The 18,138-nt window shown below is 39.6% G+C and overlaps 3 protein-coding genes across 3 annotated transcripts; all 3 read right to left on the minus strand.

Annotated features, from left to right (window-relative positions):
- Positions 1–765: 765 nt before the first annotated feature.
- nus1 (NUS1 dehydrodolichyl diphosphate synthase subunit) lies at positions 766–12,151 on the minus strand. The gene is made up of 5 exons (XM_042502911.2): positions 11,555–12,151; positions 9,033–9,164; positions 4,503–4,655; positions 1,802–1,901; positions 766–1,581 (listed from the first exon to the last, which is right to left on the minus strand). The coding sequence occupies exons 1-5, from the start codon at positions 11,952–11,954 to the stop codon at positions 1,491–1,493; spliced, it is 876 nt and encodes a 291-aa protein (XP_042358845.2). The 5' UTR covers positions 11,955–12,151; the 3' UTR covers positions 766–1,490.
- Positions 12,152–13,745: 1,594 nt separating this feature from the next.
- On the minus strand, positions 13,746–14,653 carry LOC121955110 (cystatin-A-like). Its single transcript, XM_042502913.2, has 3 exons — positions 14,467–14,653; positions 14,256–14,363; positions 13,746–14,076 (listed from the first exon to the last, which is right to left on the minus strand). The coding sequence occupies exons 1-3, from the start codon at positions 14,569–14,571 to the stop codon at positions 13,903–13,905; spliced, it is 387 nt and encodes a 128-aa protein (XP_042358847.2). The 5' UTR covers positions 14,572–14,653; the 3' UTR covers positions 13,746–13,902.
- A 2,507-nt stretch (positions 14,654–17,160) lies between these two features.
- On the minus strand, positions 17,161–18,085 carry LOC121955983 (cystatin-A-like). Its single transcript, XM_042504081.2, has 3 exons — positions 17,909–18,085; positions 17,699–17,806; positions 17,161–17,484 (listed from the first exon to the last, which is right to left on the minus strand). Exons 1-3 carry the CDS (start codon positions 18,008–18,010, stop codon positions 17,326–17,328), a joined length of 369 nt encoding a protein of 122 aa, XP_042360015.2. The 5' UTR covers positions 18,011–18,085; the 3' UTR covers positions 17,161–17,325.
- Positions 18,086–18,138: the final 53 nt, after the last annotated feature.

Here is an 18,138-nt window from a genome sequence, read left to right on the forward strand (position 1 = left end):
TAGAGGACAGAAAAGCAAGAAATTTTAATGCATTCTTGCATCAGACACTGTGTACATAAATATAGAGTATGGAGGTCAGTGTGTAGCTGCAGAAGACAATGTCATGTGAAGGGTTAACACGTTGTAGCTTACCGTTATGTTGTCACAAGTTTGCCACGCCTGCCAGTCTGCAATGCCTGTTACTCAAAGAAAAACAGATTTTGTGTCTGCAGTGCATTCTGGTTTATTGAGTTTCTTTTTAATGCCTGTATGAATGCTGAAATCTGCAGCAGATACCTCAGTTCTTGAAATCTTTATCAACTCATAAGGTAAATTTCATTGATTCTCATCCTCTAGAACATGTTTCTTTTTTATCTCACTCATTAGTGTATGTTGTGCAAATTTAAAATGCAGTTCATTTTATAGTTCCTAAATGATTCAGATTCTTTTTCACAGCAAACATTTTGACTTGTGGTAGAAACCAACTTGTTTTTTTAATTTCATCCATTTGACAAGTAAAGATGTCTGCTGTAAAAAAAAAAAAAAGGGTTATTTTCCCCCGTGTAGGGGCCCGGCCCTCAGTAAGGGAACCACTGTTCTGTCATGAGGACAGTTAGAGGATAACACAAGGTCCTTTTTTCATGAATATGATTTTTTTTAAACATATTTGCCACTAGATGCCGCTAAATCCTTCAAACTGGACTTTTAAGACGGTTTTGTCACAGGGTAGTCCCTTAAAGAGAGGTGAGATGGACTTTCTGAGAGAGCCGTCAGTAGACACAGATAGACAGACAGTGCATTTCTTTATTTCAGAGCTCGGTCGGTCCAACGGGAGCCTTGAACAAACTTCTGTATGTGTCTGAAGCAACACTAAACATGAAAACATGACTGCAAGCTGGAGGCCACAGGGACAAACACAGAGCCACATGAATTTCTCATATTTACACATTATTAGTCACTCTGTCCCTAAGCTCAACTTCCGCTGGCCGGCTCACGTGTCGCTGGGAGTTGAGTTTCTCCCTGAAAAGCAGCTGTATTTCCCAGGGTGCCTCACGAGGACAGGCACAAAGCCCCATTTCTTCTTTGTTATCTGCTGAGTGAAGGCGAGTCATTTTTCGGCAGAAAACAGCAGCTGGAGACTGAATGACTAACAGTGAGCCGGAGGGTTTGGGAGGACAGAACGGGGTTGTCTGTGCAGACAGTCTCCTCATGTCAGCGTATGTGTGCTATTTTCTCTCGGCGTGGAGAGCACGTTCCAGAAGTCCTGGAATGTGAGTTTATTATAAGACAGGAGCTGGTGGCAGGAAGTGAGCTGGCTGGCTCTGTCTCCTGGTTTTCTCGTCTTTGAGCTGTCTTAGTCTGTTAGAGAACCTGGAGATGGACAGAGTTAGGGAGAGGAGTAGTGAGGGACATGGCGAAGCATGGAGGGGTCACCACCTGTCCAAACTCTCCTCTGACTGTGTGAACCCTGCACTTCTTCCTGTCTGAAGAGCCCGACGCCGGCCTACGCGTCACTGGCCGAGCCGCTGCTGACAGGCGCCGTACTGCTGCAGGACACCCAACAGGTCCTCGTAGGAGACGTTTTTGTGGGAGGGCAGGGAGCTGGGGACACAGAGCGGGACACACACTTCAACACAGGAAATGTCAAGCTGTACACAAGTGAATACATTCAGACAGAAAAACAACAGCGCTGGAAGTTCAACAGCGCCATCTGCTGTTCACATTCAGGCAATAAGAGCCCTAACTAATGATTCTCACTGCCTCCATCATTGAAATATTCCAATGAGACATGAGACAGACCCACAGACAGACAGGAGCTTACATGAATTCAGTGAGTCTGATGTGCCAGGGGAGGAAACCCAGTGTGCTGTTCACCGGACCAAACTTTACCACCAGCTCCGGGTCTGGGATGTTCTTAGACTCTGAAACAGGCACAGAGACAGGCAGCACGTCATCAGCACAACCTCATTCATCTGTATGATTTCTTTAGAGGAATACTTCAACTCCCCGACGACCGTTTGCACATCAGTTAATCACCCAGGGTTAAATTTGTCAACTTTGTTTTTCTCACATGCCTCCTCAGTGAAAGAAGAATCCAAAAACTGAGAAAATTGTTGACGAATTCAAGTCATGAGGGGGCCACATAAAACGAGACTAAAGTATGTCAGAACACGTGCTCACAAACTCTCATACAAGCAGAGTCCAAGTCTCATTTATCCAGTCGTATGCTCAGTACCACCCGACAGGGAACTGTATGGAAAGTGAAACAAATCAATGCCGTCCTCAAAGCGAGACTCCATTGACGAAATAAATTTACCTCACTGTACACAGGAGCTGCTGGTCTACCAATGACTTGTTTGTGTGACTTTAGTGTTTTGCAGGGTTAATTTGGATACAACCAAAGTCACACAATAACACAAACTCAGCGGTGGACCAGCAGCTCCTGCGCTCAGCCATGTAAAACGAGCGGAGATAAAGGCTGTCTTTTTGGGAAGCACTGAGCATACAGCTGGATTAATTAAAACTTGGATTATATTGCACAAATTGTGAGAGTTTGTTTATTTTGACATCGTCTTGTGGTTGTTAAACGCAGATCCTTATGACTGCAGTCCTTCTGCTTCTTCTACTGCAAGATGTGCTCTCTTTTAGTATTTATTTCTATAGTTTATTGCTCCTACCTGCCTGCCTGCACTATTGTATCTTGCATGTTGTACATTTTTAATGCTGCACTGCTTTGTGTGTTTGTATGTATCTTTACTGTGTCTGAGCAAAGACAAATTTCCATTGAGGTGGACAATAAAGTCGGTCTGTCTATGAATGATCTCTGTTTTTGGATTCTTTGTTAATCACAGTCATGCCAGAAAAAAACAATGTTTGCTTCCAGATTTCAACGCAGAACGCGGTAGGTAACTGATATACAAACGGTTATTTGAGGAGTGAAGTATTCTTTTAATACTATGCATTCAAACACAGCCAAAAGTACACGTGAAACCTGCATATAAATAGAACTAATCATGAGATGATGATGAGGGTTAAGAGCAGTGGCTGTTATTCATGAATATGTATAAAAAGATGAACTACAGCAGGATTTCCTCTGAGCCTGTTTTGGGCTTACACTTGCATATATTCGTGAATCGAGATGATTATTAATGTTAAGTGCTTCCCTGTGATGTGTCATCAGCACAGTACACATCCACAAAGAGCTGAATTTGTGTTTTTAATGGACTGCATAGACTGTGGCGACAAACTGAAAATCTAAATGATTTGCCTTGAGCGTTTCTTTTTGTCAGACTCTGAGGGCACAAAATTCATATGCATAATCCTAATATCAGACCGAACTGTTGGGTGTGATCAGCGGTCTGTTGCACACGTTTGTCGTTGACCCGAGAGGGGACGTCACAGTCGGAGGGCGCGTTAATGCCATCATATACAACCATAAGGCGTAGGCCTCCTCCTCTCTAATGAGATATAAAACTTTCTGCTTACAGGTGAGAATCATTCCTGATATGATGCTGCAAATAAATTCTTCAATATTTTTCGAACATTTCTAACATCAATCTGACAAATGATAAAACCGTGATATATGGGACACGTCATGTGGAGGCAGAGGTGATTCCTCCCTTCAGTCACTTAGTTTTGCTTTCTGCCAGTTCAGCTTCGATCAGTTTATGGTGTGAGTGTGTGTGTATAAAAGACTCTGTATCACTCTTTCATTACAACTGCACACAGAGGCCCTTTACAGTGAAGAAATACTCTCAGCTTGTAAAACAGAATCCTGCAGATCCGATCATTGCACACAGTGCAGCCTGACACACAGGTTTACCAATCAAAGAGGGACATTTCTGGCACTTGTGCTCGATTTTCTTGGCGATTGGTGAATGTGAGATTAAATAAAGTCCTCTGCATGCTGCAAATAAAACATGGACCATCAGTCACTTCTTTTTTTATCAACCCCGCTGTGAACAGACTGGTGTGTCACTCAGTCTATTTGTATGTAAAAATTCCAAATGTATTTTTATGCTCTAGGTCTGTGTGTGTTTCCGTTTTACACGTGTAACCACAGTGCAGTGACTGTGTGTTGGATCCTGAATGCTGCAAGAATGCAGGTGTCCTACACTCAAATACTGCTCTGAAATGCCTCCTGTGTAGACCCAAATGGAGCTGCTGATGCTGCTCTGCTCACGTGCTGCTCACGCTACTCCTCCAGTGTAGAAACGGTGTGAAAATGAAGAATAATGTCACAGCTGTGAAGCTTTGTGCAGCTTTGTGCTCTCTGCTGAGCTGTTGACAACATTTTCACTAACATATGATTGTGAGGATGTAGTTTGATTAGTGTGTAGGTTGTTGCAGTAAGACCTGCATCATATCAAGACTGTAACAGAAAATGTAAAGTTGAGACATATTTGACACGCTGCATCACAAACACAAGACACAATCACTGTGAGAGACACATGGCCGCCTGGTAAATGAAAGGAATGTCATTAACATCAGGGACTTTTCTGCACACAGTCATAAAGTGGTACCTCTGAGCAGTATGTCCAGCATGGAGACGCTGATGTCTTTGGAGCTCCTCTCTTTGTTCTCCACAGAGCGACAGAGCTGCTGCGCTGCCTGGACGATGCTCTGCTTCCCGTCCTCTGGAGACAACACCTTCACCGTGGGCCTGCAGGACACCACTGACAAACACACACAAACACACACCAAACGCGATTACCTTCCACTGCCCGTGATCGAGTATTTGAGCATGATGAAACATTTCTGGTCCCGCATCTTTAACGCGAGACTGTCACTGATCCTGCACTTCAGTCCCTGTTGCTGGGACGCAGCCGATGTTGAGGAAGCTACTTTTAAAGCTTTGCAAACTATCAGTTACTTCACACTGGAAATGAACTTCAGAGCTACCTGAGGGAGAAATCTTGTTTGGTTAACTAAAGCTGCTGAGAAAAAGTAGCTCAAGTCAAGTCAATTTTATTAATAAAGCCCATTATCACAAAACACAGTTTGCCTCAGAGGGCTTTACAGCATACGACATCCCTCTGCCCTTAAACACTCACATCGACTAACGAACCTCCCCCAAAAAATCCTGTGAAGAGCAGCAGAGGATGATGAGAGATCCCTCGTCCAGGATGGTGCAATAGATGTCATAAAAAACAGCTGAATTTAAACTATTACAAAATTAAACACTCCAATTCTAACTTTTTATTGCCAAGTTTTGGGCCAGCACCTTTCTGCAGGGTGTAGATATGGCAATATTATTTTCACAAACTGCAGGAATGTCAGCTTTGGTTTTGTCAACAATGTCCATCAATCAGATAGTAGGGAGGCTGCACCGAACAGCATTAATCAGTCAGCTAACCTTTAAAATAGCATCCAACAATATTTAAATATCAATACTTTAACTAACTGTGCTCAAAGAAGGTTTGATTATGGTCAAGAGGCAATATTTCATTTAAAAAACAACAACAAAAAAAAACATTCCTTTTCTTTTGCTGCCATAAATTGTTTGTATTTTCGTAGTGAACTACACAAAAAAGTAATTTAATCATTTGAATCACTATTCAGATATGAACGACGTTACACTATGAGTGTAATTACATGTAATTCAGCACCCTGCAAGGATGGTTAAAGCCCTGTGGTAGCTGTTTATTAGTGTAATAAACCTTCTCATGTGATTTGGGATAAATATGGCCCGAGTCTTAACTGAATTGTAAAAGAAGTCAAGTGTATTAAAGGATTTAAAGTCCCGTGAGGAGGCACTGATATGCCTGATATTTTAAAAAGTGAAGGATCATGGATTCAGTTAAATATACACCTAGAAGTTAAAGCAGTCTTGACCCAAAAATGTATTTCTCAAACTCTGGCAACTATATTAAAAATGCGTATATCAAAATATCCCGTGTTGGCCGAGCAGGATTTGTAAAAGAGATGAACTGCTCAGGTTATATTAGCAGACTGTTCCACTTAATGTGAGAACAGAGAGCGTTAGCTCGCTCTCACTGCTGTGCGACAGGGTGGGATCTTCTTAAATACTTCCTCCACAGAATACACAAATTGAATTACTTCAGAAATCTTATCTATTTTGTTGTCTAGATCGACCAAACAAGGCAGCCCAATATCTCCTAAACGATTCTTTATCGCACTAAAGCCGTCAGCAACACCCACAGGGCCGGCGAGAGAAATCTGAGGAGTGATGAGTGAGGAGGTGGAACGCAGGTTTGGGGTTTGAGTGTGAAACAGTAGCCTATTCGTGTGGGTTTCTGTGGGCTAGCGGGCAGTGTCAGTTTCTGTCTTTTGTCTCCTGGAAGAATACTCCTGTAAAACCTGTCTATGACTACGACAGAATGGCAGAGGACAGGGGACATGCTGAAAAAAAGAGGAAGTGAACATAACCTTCATGTTTTCCATCGTGTTCATCTCATTCTGCAGTCTTCTCCTTACGCTCGCAGAAGAAAGTCAGTCACTTTACTGCACTTGCACTTTGCTCTGCAAATGTTGTGGCAGTTTTATATGTCTGTGTGCGATGAAAAGAACCCAGTGGCAGCTTGTGCAACAGCACACATCCCTTTAGCTTAGTGTGCTCTGGCAACTTCAAGAACTAATGAGGCAATAAAGGCTTTTGAAACAGAGTCTAGCCTTGGAGTGAAGTGGGACTCAGCTCTCTATAAAAGCAGCCATTCTGCCAGTTACCAAACAAGATAACCATATTCTTACATTTGATGTTTTAGTGTACAGTGAGCAAGACAACCATGAGAGAAAAGGAGGTGAAGCTTTGAATGCTCTTTGAAATGTGCCGAAGTTAAAAATCACACACGCTTGAACTTTTTGAGACTGGGTGCTGAATGCTTAAAAGAGGATATCAGTGCCACAGATGATTCCTCATCACGATTACGAATGGAGCATTTATGTTCACGGATCCTTGTAAAACACAGCTTGAGTAAGCTGCAGTACATGGACACTGAACTGGTTGAATAAGGAGATTTCATTTGCATGTTTCTTACAAAATCTTTTTTTTTTTCATTTAGTATAAGTATTATTTTATTTTATGTTTTTAATTATATATTTTTATTATTTTATTTTATTCTATCTTTTATTTTTATTTTATTTTTTTATTTTAGATTGATTTTTTATTCTGTTTTTCTTCTTTTTTAAATTGTAGTTTGATTATTGTTTTTTTAATTATATTCTTATTCTTGTATCATCATTATTATTATCAATAATAATAATAATAATAATAAAAATAATAAGTAACATCAACCCCACCTCTTGAGCCACCTTACTATGGCAGCATCTGAAGTTTATATTTAATTTTTATTTCATGATCAAGCTAATTCATTTGTTTTCAATGTGCTGTGAGAAAAAATCTCTCTGAAAAAACACATTGAGTTCAAAAACTAGTCCTGTGCATCAGACTTTAAAATAGGTGCGGCACGACAGCCCAAACTTAACTTTGTCGTCTTGTTCAGCTGCCTAACAGAATTTCACAGTCATCTACATGCTGCTTTGACAGTTAATGGGGTGACTGAAGTGGGCACAGAGTCAAAGCTGGGAGGCTTTGTGAAAACTAAGAATGCGCTTCTTTCTTCCTAATATGATTTTCCAAATACAGCTCTGCCATGACAAGCAAAAAAAAAACTATCCAGAACAGACAAGGAATTGTTATTTAGGAGAGAAGTAAAGTAAAGTCAAAAACCACTGCAGTGCTCGGACAACAGCATCACGGCCGCTGCCTCAATCATGGCTCATGTCTCAGTTGTGTTAATGCAGAGGACAAATGAATGAATCAAAACATGCAAAACATTAAAAACTCCTTTGCTGCTCTACATTCTCTAGATTCACGTGACGTCAGATTCAACTGAATTAGCTCAATCGAAACTGAGGCCTCGTGTGAGTGAGAGAATAAATGACCTACGTGCACATTTACACAACCACATTGTGTTAGTCACTCAGTGACTTGGTTCCTCCATAACTGGGTGAGTGAAAACTATTCTTCTTAGTTTTTATTTGTGTTTTTTTATAAGAAAAAAAATGCTGGTGCTCCTATTTTTGGATGAATCATGGTGAACATATTTTGAGTATTTTAAAAACACACAGTATTCTTGAAAGTCAAAAACAAAACGCTTTATATTAATTGGAGTATGTTTCTTAAAAACATGTAAGAGAAATAAAAGTCTGTGACTGGTCTCTTTAGATAGAATTAGGGCTGGGTGATATGGCTTTATAATATTATTGTCATATTTTAAGGCTATATATATCTCAATATTTTTAATTGTCCTTTAAACTAATGTTAACTACTAAAATAAAAAAATATTGAATGGAATGCAGTTACAGTAAAGTTAAATAAAGTAGCTACTGTCAAATAATAATTATAAATAAAATATAAATAATAAATAACAAAATATAAATGAATAATAAATGAATTTTGAAAAAGTAGTGTTTGAATTAAATAAATCAAAGCAGGACCCATGGTGCTTTTATTTTGAAAGACCTGGCTCATCTCAGCTGAAAGTGTCGATGTCTTTGCTGCGATTTTGAAGCGTCCTGTCAACAGTTGGATGTAAGCGTTAGCAGATAGTTAAAGAGATGCTGGGGCGCCTTTAGACGTGAGGATTCATTAAATGTGAGCGAGCATAAAACAAACAAACTCCCTGCTTCTGTTGACCATAAAACGTTTGAGTCGCTGCTTACAGCTATATTCTTTCGTTTGTTGCAGAGTTATGTTAAATACATAATACTATACTACTATGTTACTATGTTACTATGTTACTATACTATGTTAACACTAGCGGCTGTTACTTACTCTGTCCTCTGCAGTCTTTTGTTGTGCACATGCGATTAGACACCTGCTTATGTGTAAACATGGCAGAAAAAGTGGCGTTCTCAGCGCGAAACCTCGGTTTCCTTAATCCCACACCCAGATTAGGGAAACCAGCTTTCTCCTTTACAGGATGTTGGAGAAATCAGTTTACTGGTAAAAGCCGACTGTAACCCTATTATGCTGAAGTGCATGTAAACACACTGTCTGAAACGCTAAAGCATCAGTGCTAAATCCTTACCGTGGTGCTGGTGTTTGTCGCTGCCATTGCTGAGGAACTCCACGTTGTATTTGGGTCCATCCACGCCCAGCAAGTCCTGCTGCTGCCTAACTATCTCCTCTAACAGACGGGAGTTGTTCTTCCGAAAAATACCTGAGGTGAAGTGTAGAAGACAATGAGTACATTATTCAATCCAGAATTTAAAAGAAAAAAATCATTTGTTTATTTTACTAAGATGCTGGAGGTGAAAGCAGCACAGGATGCAAGAGGAGGGCGAAACATCGCAGCTGTGCAGCTGTGGTTAAATCTTTTTCTTTCACTGTAAGAGTCATCACTCTATGTAACAGCTCCAACAAAAAATACGGCTAGACAAAGCCATACATGCTACTAAGACTTCCATCACCAGCAGCTAAGCTTGTCTGTTTTGTTTTTTACACAAATATCATCATATACCACAGATAAATATCAGGAAAACTGATCCACGATATTGGATTTTTTTGCCAATATCCAATGTTTAACAACTTATTTGGCCGATAACCAATACAGAATATATCCATATATTTTCCCCACCTAATTTTAGCGATCATCAAGTCTCCTCTGTGGTGGAATTAACGTCATATCATGCATAGTCTCATACTGTGATGGCCCACCAGCAGATGGAGACCAAATATACAACACGCAAAGAGACATAAGAAAAATACATCAACTTAGGACTTAGCATGTTGACCGATTACGATATTTTATTTTAAAGCCAGCGGATGACGTGCCTTTTTGTTTGCAGAGGTCCACAGGTGTGGAATGAGACTGTAAAAACGTAATTATCGGCATCTGTTTTCTTAAAAAGAGCTTTGCAGTTACAACAAAAATATATTTGAACACCCGCAACAGCTGAGGACTTCTTCCATTTACATCGCACTGCTAATTGTACGTGATATATGTCTCTGTTTATATCATCTTATCTATGTAACTAATGTTTAGACTGACTGACTGACGATTTCATTTTTAATATTAGGGCAGTTAAGTTTTAAGTTATTGGTAAGTCTTGGGAGTTTTTTAGGTTGTAAATGTAACTATGTAGTACATGCACTCTCTTTTTCTTAAATCTAGAAAACATATTTTAAATACTGTTTGCTTTGTGTCTGGGCCTCTATTCTCAAACTTTAGATAACTTTTCCCTCTTCACATCTTCAATATGTCTCATGAATTTGACTTGTATCTTTTGACTGTTTTCAGTGTGAATACACAGTGAATAAAGTAATAACGCAGGAGTTTTCATGACCAACTTGCAGCTCTGTTGGAGCCCCGCTGATGGATATCACAGCCTGTGTTCTAAACTGGGATCATGTCGAGACATCATGACCTCACATCTAAACTATGAATAACTAATCTGAACTACGGCTTAAGTCACACTGAGCCCCAGATAATAATTTAGACTCAAATGAATTTTAAACAGACTAGGCCTAAAAACACGGTTTCATTTCTGTTTCCTAGACACCACAACAAAATGATCACAGTCTCTGCTCAAGCTTTCAACTGAGACGCATAATGTGGAACAAACTACTACAACCCTCTGCAGTCACGTGTCGTTACTGAAATAAGACTGGAGGAGAGAGGATCACTTCTGACTTCTGGAAATTACGGTCAGATGACATTATGGAAGTCAATCAAAGGTATTAAATCAAGCCAATCAAACACAAAAGGTGCCTGAAAACAATAAGATAAGAAAACAATTGTGCAGTCTATGTAGTCATCTCGACAGGACTGTAGATCTAACAGTACATCTGAGCCACCTCGATTTAAGTGGACTGATGCACACTGTTTGCATATGTGGACATTTGAGGGCTGTCAGCACCAGCTGTTGCATGCTGTGCAAACATGCTTTTATTCCAGTGGTGGAGGATGTATTCAGATCTTTTACTTACGTTAAAGTACTAAAACAACACTGTGAAAATGCTCTTACAAATCAAAGTCCTGCATTGAAAATGTTACTTAAGTAAATGTAAGTGTTATCAGGAAGGTGTACTTAAAATATTAAAAGAAAGAGTAAACAATGCAGACAGACCTTTAAAAAGGGGGAAATAAAGCACACACAAGCCTTCAAGAATATAAAAAAACACCAAAAAATTTGAAACCCTCAAAATTATAAAGAAAAAAATGAGAAAAAACACGCCATAAAACTCAATATTAGAAAAAAGAACACAAAAAAGTGTTAATAAAAAAGTATAACCCTCCCCCAAAACGTCAAAATTATTCTAAAAGCACCGCAAAAATTTAAAACCTTTTGGAGAAAAAAACACTTCAATTTTGTACGTAACTATAGCTGTATGATAAATGTTGTGACACGTAAAAAAAATATATCAAAAAGTGCATAACTTATAATACAGTACTTAGTTAAACTCTACCGCTGTTTTATTCCTTAAAACGTTGAGCAGTGAGTTAGATATCATTTTGCTGAAAGGTAAACTGAAAAGTGTGCGCGTTTATTCGGGCAGTAGAGACACTGAAGGGAGGCGGAGAGTGAAGATAAAGTGTAAAATGTTTACCGTGATTATCATAGACGCTGACATACGATATACCGACAGCCATACACCACACCACCAGGTTCGCTATGTCCGTGTAGCTCGGCTCTTCCTCCGCCACCAACAGGCCGATGTGGACCGGCAGCTTCTCCAGTGACCTGCCGTCAGACAGCCACCGTGACCGGCGACTAGCAGTGCGGTTTCCCGTGACCGGGTTAGCGTTAGCATCGGGGTTCTGATTCAGTTTCTTCTGGTGGTCCGGGAACCCGGCCAGGGCCACCGGCAGCAGCAGAGCGGCCATCGCCCGCTCCCACAGCCGACCCTTCCAGCCCCGAAGCCGGACACGGAGCCAAGACACGAGCGCTCTGTTGATGTGGACCAGAATAAGCAGGAGCCGCCATAACAAGCCGTAAAGCAGCGCCATTTGTGTCCTTATTCCTCGGGGGTAGAGTCTTACAGGATGGTGGTCGGAATCTGCAGCACAGGCGCTTTCCTCCTCGGTATTATCTGCCTGCTAAACCCGTTTCATCGCTGCCTGCGGCTCAGTCTGCCTGCCGCCATCTTCCTCCTTCGTTGGCAACCCCTGAACTCTGAACCCTGAGCGTGATACACGGAGACCGCTGATTGGACGAGATAAGAGTGACGCAGCACTTTATCCGCCTTAACCCTTTAATCGCCTCACCTCGAAAAGAGCGGCGAAAAAAAGGAAAATCTTTGCATTTTTATTCTACTGAGGCAACAATCAGGAGGGAGGAATCAGGGCCAAGTGGAAGAAAAGTCAAAGTCTTAGATTTCGACAGTAAAGTCAGAATATTACGATGTTAAAGTAGCGATTTCAAGAAAAAAAAGTTGTAAATTTACTAGAAAAAGTCACAATATTATAAGATTAAACTCGTTAATTTGTGAGGGAAAAGTCGCAATATTACGAAATTAATTAATTCAACGAAATTAATTTTATGAGCGATTAAGTCAAAGATTAAAACCAGAGAGTCGGGTAATACGGTTTAAAAAACGACAAAGTATGAATAAATAATTATAGGTAAGTTATGGAGGACCTGATGAATGGTCAAAATTATGGGACAAAATGTTGAAAATATTAGATAAAAAGATTATATAGATAGATAGATAGATAGATAGATAGATAGATAGATAGATAGATAGATAGATAGATAGATAGATAGATAAATAGATGGATGGATAGGGGATTTTTCTATATTTACTATATTCCCCACCATACTCCAGTCTTAATCTCTGACTGTTCTTGTCATAAAATTACGAGTTTCATCTAATAATATAACTTTTTTTTTTTTTTTACAGGTTACGAGTCTAATTTCGTAATATTACGACTTCATTCTAATAAATTTCCAACTTTTTCTCGAAATTGTGACCTTATTCTCCTGATATTATGACTTTATTCTCGAAATCTAAGCATTTTACTTTCTTTAACATACCCCTAGTCCTAATGTGTAAATAATAACAAAATTCAATGTTTTGTTGTTGTTTCTTCTTAACAGACACATAGGTTTTTAAATATAGGTCTCTACTATACAGTAGAGATGTCCCCTCATCGTAGGCCTATTTGTAATTTAGAAAAAAAAAAAATACAAACCATTTAGGCCTACTGTTATAATGCTTGAAATATGTTGCCAACTTTTGTTATTTTTATAATTATCATTTTATTATTATTATTTACCGTGGAATTAAAAGTATTACCAATACTAGTATTATTTGCATTGTCATGTGCCCCATGTGACAGACATCCTCATATACAATATTCATGCTGAGATTCATAGAAGGCCTCTTAAAATATAGATTGACAGAGTTGGATGGCTGTCATGTATTCCCCACAAGAGGGCAGTGAAGCCTTTCTGCTGGCCTCCTCCTCAACTGTAGTGAAGTCATGGGCACACACACACTATGAGGACATAGTAAAAGCTGATGTATATTGAGTCAAAGTGGGCACATTTACCTCGCCTTATATATTTTTTTCACCTTAATGTGGTGATTTGCAAGCAGATGTTAGTAGATAGATCTGATGCTGTCCTTCACAATGCTTTTTTTTTAAAGATAGGTACTAATGTTAAAATACCTGGAGGCCAGCTGCGTCTTGCATCATCATCTTTGTTAATGATGACATAAAAGACGACATCTACCATGAAAATCTGACTTCACAAAAAAAGCAAATGTTCCAAATAAGAACCACAAGAAATATATGTAGATATTTACTGATCTCATCTTTATTATGTCTTTAGAAGGTAATGCACTTGCTGCTGACATTTGTTGCTTCCCAACAGCAAATGTCTTTATCCCTGAGTGTTAATGCATTCAAAGTCAAAGTCAAATCATTTCAGAACGGAGAAGCAGAGTTTTTATTATGAGACAATAGCCTGTAAGACAGTCACTGTCTGTGGTGGAGATGCAGGAATAGGTTCGATGGTGTCGTCTCTGGTTTTGTTCTGCTGCACACCTTCCAGTGTTGGAGATGCGTTGGGACCCACAATTTTAACAACATACAAATGAATGTAATTTGTGTCTCCAACTTGAACCTGTGAAAAGCAAAAGAAAACTGGAAGATGTGAAAAATATATTCATCCAGTTTCTGAACAGTTAAGATTTTCTACCATCAGGGATGTGTTGAACTGCTCCCTGTCATGATTTTGACACGACACACTACATTATATTGTGTGTTAAACAAAAACACACACCTGTAGCAGTCATTATTTACCTTGATGAGGAAGTGTTCTGCTCCAAGGATACCCCGAAGTTGCCTGTATTTCACTGCTTTGTATTCCGTATTGTCTCCGCGTGTTTGTCTCTGCACTTCTTCTTTCACCTGAGTATGAATGGAATTAAATATGATGTAAATCCAGACTGAAATGCAAACCAGAGAGTTGTGTGTGGAGGTTGCAAAAAAATGAAGCGAGAGTGAAACTCACCTTGTCACAAAGTTCCTGAGTTCTCTCATTGGCGTCCTCTGTCTCACCCCATCCAAACTTGTCTGCCTTTGTGTTTTTCGTATTTTGCTGACAAATCTCAGCCATTGTTTCACAGTCCGCTGATGTTAACAAAGAAGTCAGCTGTCTGCTCTTACATGTCTTAAAAGTTTAAACAGTTCATCACATACACATTTATTTATACAGAGTAACCACGCCTGGATAAACCTGAAAAGTGGCTCAGTGGCATGTTGGGTGGAGCGACACGTGTAACTACATCCCTCATATGATTAGTCAGTTTTTTCTCCCTCTTATGAATTCTTTCCAAATTCTGGCTGAGAATTTTCAAAAAATGGATCACTCAAATCTGATCGGATTTTAATTGTGGCGTGCAGATCTAAAATTCAAACAATCATATTGTTTTGTTGCCAAATGATGCTCCATTGGTGTGGTGACCTGCTAAACTGAGGCGTCCACAGTGGGGCTGAGAATGAGTGATTTGCGCCATCCTGGACAGCCATTAGAAATTTTGGGAAGGGGGACAAAGTTTTCTACAGTGGCCCCTCATCCACACCCATTGCTGAGGTTCCCACATTTCACAGTTTCTGGCTGTGATTAACAGTATCACTTTGGATTATAGATTTATTTTTTTGACAATATTTTTTGGGGCGTTTTTGCCTGGAGTTGAAGGACAGCACAAGTGTGACTGGGGGAGAGTGAGAGGGGATGACATGCAGCGAAGGGCGAAGGCCGGAGTCAAACCCACAGCCACTGCAGCAAGGACACAGCCTCTATACGTGGGGCACCCGCTCTATCCACTGAGCCACCAGGCACCTCTGGATTATTTTTTTTAAACATTCATTTGAAACTGAGGTGTGAGGAAGGATAGTTCACCCAGATATGAAAATTCAGTCATTATCTGCTCATCCTCATGATGACAGAAAATCAGGTGATGTTTAATAGTTCATAAAAAAGGCCAGAGGTTCACAGAAAAAAGGTGTTGTACTCATCTCCCCACAAAGTGAAGGAAATGATGACCAGGATTCAAATGTTTAAAGAAAAAAAATAATAAAAGACAAAATGTCCACATAATGTTTGTCCAAAGTAAGCCAAGTATCCTGAAGCCCCAACATGCCAGATTGTTTTGAAAAACATCACTGGTGCCATGTTTTTAGCTTTATTGTAGCCTGTAGCTCCTATTGTTGGAGCCGTGTGCACCTATGCATGTTGCTGGACACCAACTAGAGCTTGTGATATTTGCAAGCCAATTTATATGCTCCCAAGAGGCCTCCCACACACACAGTAGTTTAAAATCTGATAAAGGGACTCGTTAGCTGATAGCAGCTAGCAGCTCACTCAAAGAAGAAGAGCAGGTGAAAATGTCCACAAACTGATTAAACAATGAGGTTGAGGAGCTTTTTACCCTCCTTGGAAATGTGGATTACTGTCCTTCATGGCTGCTTGTTTCTTGGAGGTTAACTGGTAACAAAGGCCGGTAATATCTGGTTGGGTGTGGTGATCCTGATGTGCCAGTTCTACAAATATTCTGCCAACTTGGTTCAGTTTTGGGTGCAGCAGCAGCACCTGAGGCAGACACACCTGTTCCCTCATACCTGGAGACACTCTGGACCATAATATACAAATGATACATGAGCAGAATATAATAAACTCACTGTTGAGTAGCCACAAATAAAGAACCTTATCATACAGTGAGATGTAAAGCAGAGAAAATACGTGATTTATTTACTTAAAATGATATTATTAATTACATGCCGTAATGCAGTATTTTAATCAGACTGTATTTTCAGCTCATCATGCATTAGTCCTGACAGAGATATTATAGGAATAATATTATATATGGTTTAAAATAAATAACTGTGAACTATGTTCAGATTGTTTATGATTCAGTAGGCATGCTTTTGGCATTTTTAAACTGTGTTAATGAAGAATATTATTGATTAGATTATTCAGTGACTGGGGTAGAGGCCCTGGCTGCACCATTCCAGCACATGGAAATCATTTTCACATCATTTTGTTCATATTTTACCAAATTCAGCCTGACATACTGGTTAAAAGTTCTGCAGGCGTAATAACAGTTGAACAGCACAGCATGAGTCTGTAAAGACTAGTCCACCTGCAGGTCAGTGGTTGAAGAGTTTAATAATAGTGAGTTTTACCCCTCACATATTACACAGTTCTATGTAAAATACTATCTCAGAGTGGATCGCCTGACTTTCAGAACATATAATATAAATCAGGCGGAAACAGCTTCAGAAGAGAAGGTGTAATCTGAAGATCATAAACCAATCAAGACTCTTTAATGATGTTGACAGCAGCTATTTAAGCTTACAGCAATAATTACATTTGTTTGCTTTAATCTCTGCTCTGGAAATGGACTTTGTCCAACCCATTTTCTTCACACTGTGTGCCAGCTGAAACCGACCTGCAGGCACATCAGACTCCACAGATATAGTGGGTGGCTTCAAAAACTCACATTTCCCGATACAAAGTTCACTTTAGAAAAAAAAACAGTCATTTTAACATCAAAAGTGCTGAAGCAATCACATCATTTGTTAAAGATAACCTTTTTTAATTTGTTTTAATTTTAATTTCCTAAAGCCAAGATGACATCTACTGTAAAAATCAGACTTCACAAAAGAAAAGCAAATGTTGCAAATAAGAACCACAAGAAACATGTAGATTTTTAATGATCTCATCTTTATTATGCCTTTAGAAGGTAATGAATTCAATTTGCTGCTTCCCAACAGCAAATGTCTTTCTCTCTGAGTCTTAATGCATTCAAAGTCAAAGTCAAATCATTTCAGAATGAACAAGCAGAGCATTTTATTATGAGATATTAGCCTATGAGACTTTCACTGCTGTGGCTGGAGGTTTAGGAAAAGGTTCGAGGGCGTCGTCTTTGGTTCTGTTCTGCTGCATACCTCTCAGTGTTGGCGACGCGTTGGGAGCCACAATTTGAATGACATACAGATGAATGTAGCTAGTGCCGCCAACTTGAACCTACGAAAAAACAAAAGAAAACTGGAAGATCTGAAACATAAATTCATCTGGATCTTGTGTTACTGAACAGTGAAGATTTTCTACCATCAGGGATGTGTTGAGCTGCTCCCTGTCATGACTTTGACACGACACACTACATTTGATTTGTGTGTTAAACAAAAACACTCACCCGTGGCAGTCAAAGATTGTTTTCAAATATCAAAATATTATTTACCTTGATGAGGAAGTGTTCTGCTCCAAGGATACCCTGAAGTTGCCTGTATTTCACTGCTTTGTATTCCGTATTGTCTCCGCGTGTTTGTCTCTGCACTTCTTCTTTCACCTGAGTATGAATGGAATTAAATATGATGTAAATCCAGACTGAAATGCAAACCAGAGAGTTGTGCGTGGAGGTTGCAAAAAATGAAGCGAGAGTGAAACTCACCTCGTCACAAAGTTCCTGAGTTCTCTCATTGGCGTCCTCTGTCTCACCCCATCCAAACATGTCTGCTGGTGGCTTCGTTTTTTGCTGACAAATCCCAGCCATTGTCTCACGGTTGGTTGAAGGTAACCAAGAAGTCAGCTGTCTGCTCTTACACGTCTCAAAATTTTAAACAGTTTATCACATACACATTTATTTATACAGAGTAACCACGCCTGGATAAACCTGAAAAG

Source organism: Plectropomus leopardus, chromosome 16 (assembly GCF_026936395.1).
Source record: "Plectropomus leopardus strain MGB_pleo_1.0 chromosome 16, ASM2693639v1, whole genome shotgun sequence".
In the NCBI taxonomy this organism is placed as follows: domain Eukaryota; kingdom Metazoa; phylum Chordata; class Actinopteri; order Perciformes; family Serranidae; genus Plectropomus; species Plectropomus leopardus.